General features: G+C 41.8%; 1 protein-coding gene across 1 annotated transcript in view; it reads left to right on the top strand.

Annotated features, from left to right (window-relative positions):
* The window catches only part of LOC122787912 (junction plakoglobin-like), a 497,854-nt gene extending 493,217 nt beyond the window's left edge, over positions 1 to 4,637 (top strand). The window contains exons 13-14 of the mRNA XM_044054837.1: positions 319 to 352; positions 4,452 to 4,637. Coding sequence (XP_043910772.1) covers positions 319 to 352; positions 4,452 to 4,588 — 171 coding nt within the window. The 3' untranslated portion in view covers positions 4,589 to 4,637. The remainder of the gene's footprint in view (positions 1 to 318; positions 353 to 4,451) is intronic.
* Positions 4,638 to 6,000: the final 1,363 nt, after the last annotated feature.

Below are 6,000 nucleotides of genomic sequence, written 5' to 3' on the forward strand. Positions count from 1 at the left end.
TCTGTCCACATAGTGCAGTGTTGGCAGTTTGATGCCAAAATTAGATACCATAGCAAAAGCTTGGACCTCTAGTACACCGGGCTCCCAACACTTGCACTATATCCTGTGCTGCTGTAACCTTCAGATTGGGTAGGAAATGTTCTGTGAGCTGCCCTGATTCTAAAGTGTTTCGTAGGAACGTGGCTAGAGAAGAATGAGAGAGGTGTGCCTATTTGATGATGAAGGGAACAAGACATGTCTGCAGGTCATCTTTTGATGAGAAATAAGGGCAATACAATTTAATGTGCTAAATGTTTAATTCTGTACTTTGTCTTCTAGGCCCAGAACATGCCAATGACAGATGGATATGCAGGTAAGTAGAGTGGATAGAATTTCAGTAAATGTAAGGTGGGAGTAGAATATTCCTTGCAACTGACTAATTACCATGTTTGGATGCAGCTTTGTGCAGTAGTTTGTAGAGTGTTTGAGTGGGTATAACTATTTACTACATTTGCTGTTTCTTGTACATAGAATATAGAGGTAGAAAATGTGATTGCTATAGACTTCAGGATCTCTATATATTGTATTCAGTAAAAGCTTGGTTGCTGAGGCAACTGGACAATATGTACAGTTGCTAGGAGTATCTGACAGACTGCTCATGTTGGTGAGTGATGCGCCGATTTTCTAGAGTTTCTGTTTAAAAAGTTTGTTTCAGCTACATATTGTACTTATTTTACTGCATGCACTTTAACAAATTCGTTTTTGTGTTTAAATTACCTGTTTAACTGTTGTAGGCTACACACTCAAGTGTGATAGCCATTTCTGCGCATTTAAAGTGTTTTTTTGATTGTATCTGCTTTTTCTGAAAGAAAAAAACAAAAACAAAATCAAAATGTCCCGCCTTTCTAAGCTAGTATAGTCCAGTTTTCAGGTTAGTGCTGAATTCAGGGCTGTGTTATAAGTTTCTGTTCGCCCATACCTTACTTAGATAGAAGGAAGTTTCTCTGTTCACTGTGAGAGAGGGAGCTTTGAGCAGCCTATCTGTCCCCGGAGGAGTGGTTTCAGCCCAGAAATTAGTAGGTTATTGGCCATTTTGGGCTAATTTCTCTTTCATTTCCCTGCTATAAAACCTGCATTTGCGTGCCAGGCAGTGCCGGTTAGCTAGGGTATAACTATTCCCAGCTCCACAAAGTCTACTCTTCAATTTTTCCCTTGGAACTAGACAAACTTTCAACTTAAGCATTCAAACCATTCACTTCTCATCCAGGCACTTGCTCAAAACTCATAGCAAGCACTAATAAACCTTAGCCACTAGACCCCCCTATACTGTAGAGAAGGGCAAGGCTCTCTATTCGACTTTAGCAGCCAATCACTAAAACAGTTTACTGTACCTATCCAGGCATGTCCAAAGGGCAGTTTCAGGTTTCCTCTCCGGTCCAGCTGGTGAATCTGGGCATTTTGAGGCAATGTTACAGATGCCTCATGTACACAGACAACACTCTCCTCTTTCCACCAAACACTAATACATGCGAGAGATGCAATTATACAGCCAAACTGGAGGCTAAGCTCTCTCAACCCAAGACTGGACCCAGGCAGTCAAGAGGAAAAGGGAATTACTTGCATCACACCACCAGTCTCACATAGACCTATGAAACCAGCACAGGCAAAAAAACACACAAATACACGAAAACATACTCAGAGGCTCTAAATAAAAAGTCTGCAAAAGCAACAGAGACCTCCAAAGCAGACACCCAAGCAACCTCCCACCCCCAACACAAACCATGAAACACATACTTCACAAAACCAGTGTCCCTCGCAATCACAGCCCTTAAGGCAAAATAACATACCCAACATACTAGTAATAGGTGACTATAGTCAGGCACACTGACATCCCACTCACTAGGCTGAACAAGGAGAAGGTTACCGTTAGCTGTCTGTCAGGTGCCAGGATCCGCCACATAACACAAGCACTCTGGTCACTCCAGAACAAGTACAAATATGACTCTTTGTCCATGTTGGTGTGAATGACCTGAGCCATACCTCCCTGGACTACATGAAAAGAGGCATGGAGGAGCTCTCTGATCACGTAGCTCAGGCCGGTATGACCCTGAGTAGCATCCTGCCCTCACCAAGAATGGTAACACAGTATAGAGAAAAAATGATCAATTTCAACAATTGGCTAAGCTTCTGGTGTCATTCAAGGGGGATCCAGTGTCTGTCAGCCTAGGATGACATGCTCGACAAGCAACGCTGCTTCACTAGGGACGGCTTGCACCTGTCAACCTTAGGCTTTTGAATACTGGCCAAGGCTCTTGCCACCCTCATAGTGCCTTTTTTAGGCAAAGCTCAAAAGACAAACCCACTGCTGTAAATAGCACAAGTAACAAAAAACTGAGGGTAATGCCACTCAGTGCCAGAAGTCTAAATCTCAAAATGCATGCACTTGAGGCTCTCCTCAGTATGGAGAAAATCAATATATGTGCAGTAACAGAAACCTGGTGTAAGGCTCCAGAGAGCACCCCAGTACTACCAGGCTACAACTCATAACATACATTTCGGCCACAAAACCCAAACCGAAATACAAAAGGTGGGGGAGTATCCATATTCATCAAGGTTACCCACACCTCCAGGTTAGTGCTTTTCTTCAGTGTTCCAGTAACTTTAGGAAGGACTGATGGATGCTGGACTCATTGTGTGTGTGTGTGTGTGTGTGTGTGTGTGTGTGTGTGTGTGTGTGTGTGTGTGTGTGTGTGTGTGTGTGCGCGCGCGCCCTTGTGTGTACGCATGCTTGTGTGAGGCTCCTGCTCAGTATTGTAAAGGGGCTACCATAACACCATCTTGTTGGAAGTAAACATACACTGAATATTCAGTTGGTGTGGACTGAGATGAACAGAACATGTTTGTGTGGCATATTTGTAGACTGATTTTATAGCTTTTGTGCAATTAACTGCAATCCATTTGACTTGTCTTGAACATTTAGAATCTTAGTGTAAATCCCAAAATAGAATCCCAATGGCTGGATGCGTAACTTCTCAAACATCCAGCTGTTGGGGTGTGGAAATTGGAAGTAAGGTACAGACCACATGGTCTTTGTAGATGGCACTGCCTGTTAACACATATTTGTGCTATTTGGAAATGCAGGCACACAGGTTGGACTTTTCACTGAGCCATCATTTTTCAAAATCTGTTGTTGACTGACAAATAATTGGAACATAGTTCATTACATTGACTTTTTTACACATATTGTCAAATTGTGGAATGTTTCAGTTAGTTGCACAGTTATGAAGTGTATCGAAAGCAGAGCAAGAAGTATGTATGGTTTAATCAACCACTTCTTTTTGATTAGGTAAGTTTTGAACCCTGCTATGAGTTGTTGCTGAAATGACCATAGGCATATATATGTGGTGGAGCCATGCAGCTTGACGGTGAGGTAGTTGGTCTGTGAATCTCCTCTCCTTTGAGATACAAAGTTGCCATTGTAGTCTGAATTCGATTTGGCCTAGCAACTGAAAACGTTTTCAGCAGAAGCAGATTTGGGTACTTATAAATCTGTTGAGTGATTAGAATCTTTTATGTTTTCAGTGATTTGCTGGTATTGTCTCCAGAGAACTAGCAGATGTTTGGTGGTTGTAGAATTTTGCATCATTTGATTTATTTTCAAAAGGGCTTAGTGTTTTGCAGAAGACTCTTCTCTTTGAAATGTAGGTAATTGCCAATCATTCTGTGTGTATTTACATTTTGCAAGTGTAATGGATAACATTTAGATGCTAATAGTAACTTGAGATCGCTGTGATAATATCAGATGAGAGCATCTGAAATTGACCAAAGAATCCTAACGTGCGTAACATATGAGCACCTGTTACCATATGCCATGCAAAGAATATGATGTTTTGATACAACTTGTTTGCTTGGCTGAACGGCTATTAAAAATTTTAACGTGCTGTTTTAAAATATATATTTTTAACCTAGCTGGTCCTTCTCAGATACTTTTCAGGCATGATCCAGTCTGTAAGAACAAAGGAAAAAGCAGTGTACATGGATAATTGCTGTTACAAGTCAACAGCATGTTTTTGAAAGGAAGTCTGTGTATCCAGAGAAAAGCCACAGAGTAAGTGTGGATACATTAGTCCAGAGTTCAGGACTGAATTCTGGAGCCTGGTGCTGTCCACCAGAAACTAGTAAGGGTTAACGAAACATTAGTGTCACTTGTTCTGTTGTGGTAGACAGAAGTTGGTCTTCAGGGAATTCAACAGCAGGGTTTAGTTCTGCTCTGGGTTGTTTTTGAGTAAGAATATTCTCTAACACTAAGTTTCTGACCCGCTTGCTCACCGTTGGCAGCATGTATTTCTGGGCATTTATTGAGTGGGAGTATGTGTTTGCATAGTAGAGCTGTTAGCAAGTGCTGTTAGTCATTCATAAAGAAAGTCAATCATAAATTGTGCTAATTGTCCTTTTTTTATGTTTTGATGCAGACCAGGGAAGATATCCCCCTACAAACTTTGATGTTGTATATGGTGATGGCGGTGACCATGACCTAATGGATGATTACCATGATGGCTATAATGAAGGGACACTGAGACAGCAATACACAGATCAGTTTATCTCTTAAATCATGTCTAAAAGTAAATTATGCAAAGTAAGTGCTTCCTTGTGTTATAATAGTTTTATTACATAAACAAAATCGTTTGAAATAAGGTATTTGTTAGTTGTAATGTGCATTGGTACTCTGTCTGACACCAGCACTAGTCAGTCTTTACCCAGGTAAGCCCAGAAAATGTAAGCAGAAATCATAAAAGCAGCTGGCAGTGACTTGGTGATGAGTCCTGCCACTAGGGGATCTTGCACAGCTCTTTGCAGCCAATTAGGAAATGTGCTTTCTGGAGTGTAGGGAGCCTCTTTTCCTTTTGTCTCTTTTGGGCACAAAAAGGTTGTTTCACCCAAAAGACAATGCTAACCTTATAAGAAGGGAGTAGCTCACATCACTGGTTGTTCCTCTTTTTCTTTTCCACAATCCAGACACCTAGCCACTAGCACCAAGCATTTTCCTGTCCTTGATATTAGCAGATTCAAGTCCAAAGTATGTAAGCAGATCCTGAAACTAATACTGGTCCTCATAGCAGTTTTAAGAAATTTGGCTTTTGTAATTCTGTCCCCAAGATGACAACTGTAGAATAGGCTTAGCAGTGTTACCCCTTAGCCACTTTGTTTGTCATAGCCATTAATTATCAGCTTCACATGGCTGCTTACCAGAGGGACCTTATTGAACTTGCTGCCCAGGCCATTGATATCTTCCAGTTTTATGCCATGAACAATGCAGTGAGCTTTGTGTATAGAGTGGATAAAGTCACAACACAAAGTCTAGTATAGTTGTGATGTAGTGGGTGCCTGCTGTAGTGAGTGCCTGCTGTAGGGCTGCTGCTTCTGCATTGATTAGACATCATGCCTGCCCTAGCAATCCACCCTGGCCAAAGGAACTAAAGTTATTTAATGACATCAACCCTTGAAGTAGTTCTTATCACACACTTGGGAGAGCCCACAGAGAACATTCTGAAGGTGTAAGATGAGAGAAGGGCAGAATGATAAGTGAAGCTGATTGCATCCTTTTCCCTTCCATGCCCTTCTGCGAGGATTACTCAACTGTTTGTCCACAACATCCTAAGGGGTTAGGTCAGTCAGCAGAATCTGTTCAAAATGGGAGAGGAGGCAACATTTCCTGTGCCCAGCAAGTCTGTATGCTAGTGTAGTTCCAAAGTTTCTCCTAAAGGTCTCCTAGTCATTCGGTCTCCTCCCTCCCACTTTGGTAGTAAGAAGGTTTACTCTTTCTCAGGATTAATGGTTGTCCATAACTCTTGGCTTCAGGAAATAATTTCTGGAGTTGATTCTTTTAAATTTCATGGATAGTCTGTGTACTGTCTGTCCCCATCTCCTCGAGCAGGCCAGCTGCTATTGCTAAAAGGCTGGCCAGCTAATTCCATCACAGACTGGTGAGGCCAGCTGCTATTGCTAAAAGGCTGGCCAGCT

Source organism: Protopterus annectens, chromosome 13.part0, assembly GCF_019279795.1.
Source record: "Protopterus annectens isolate FY-2018-M chromosome 13.part0, PAN1.0, whole genome shotgun sequence".
In the NCBI taxonomy this organism is placed as follows: domain Eukaryota; kingdom Metazoa; phylum Chordata; order Ceratodontiformes; family Protopteridae; genus Protopterus; species Protopterus annectens.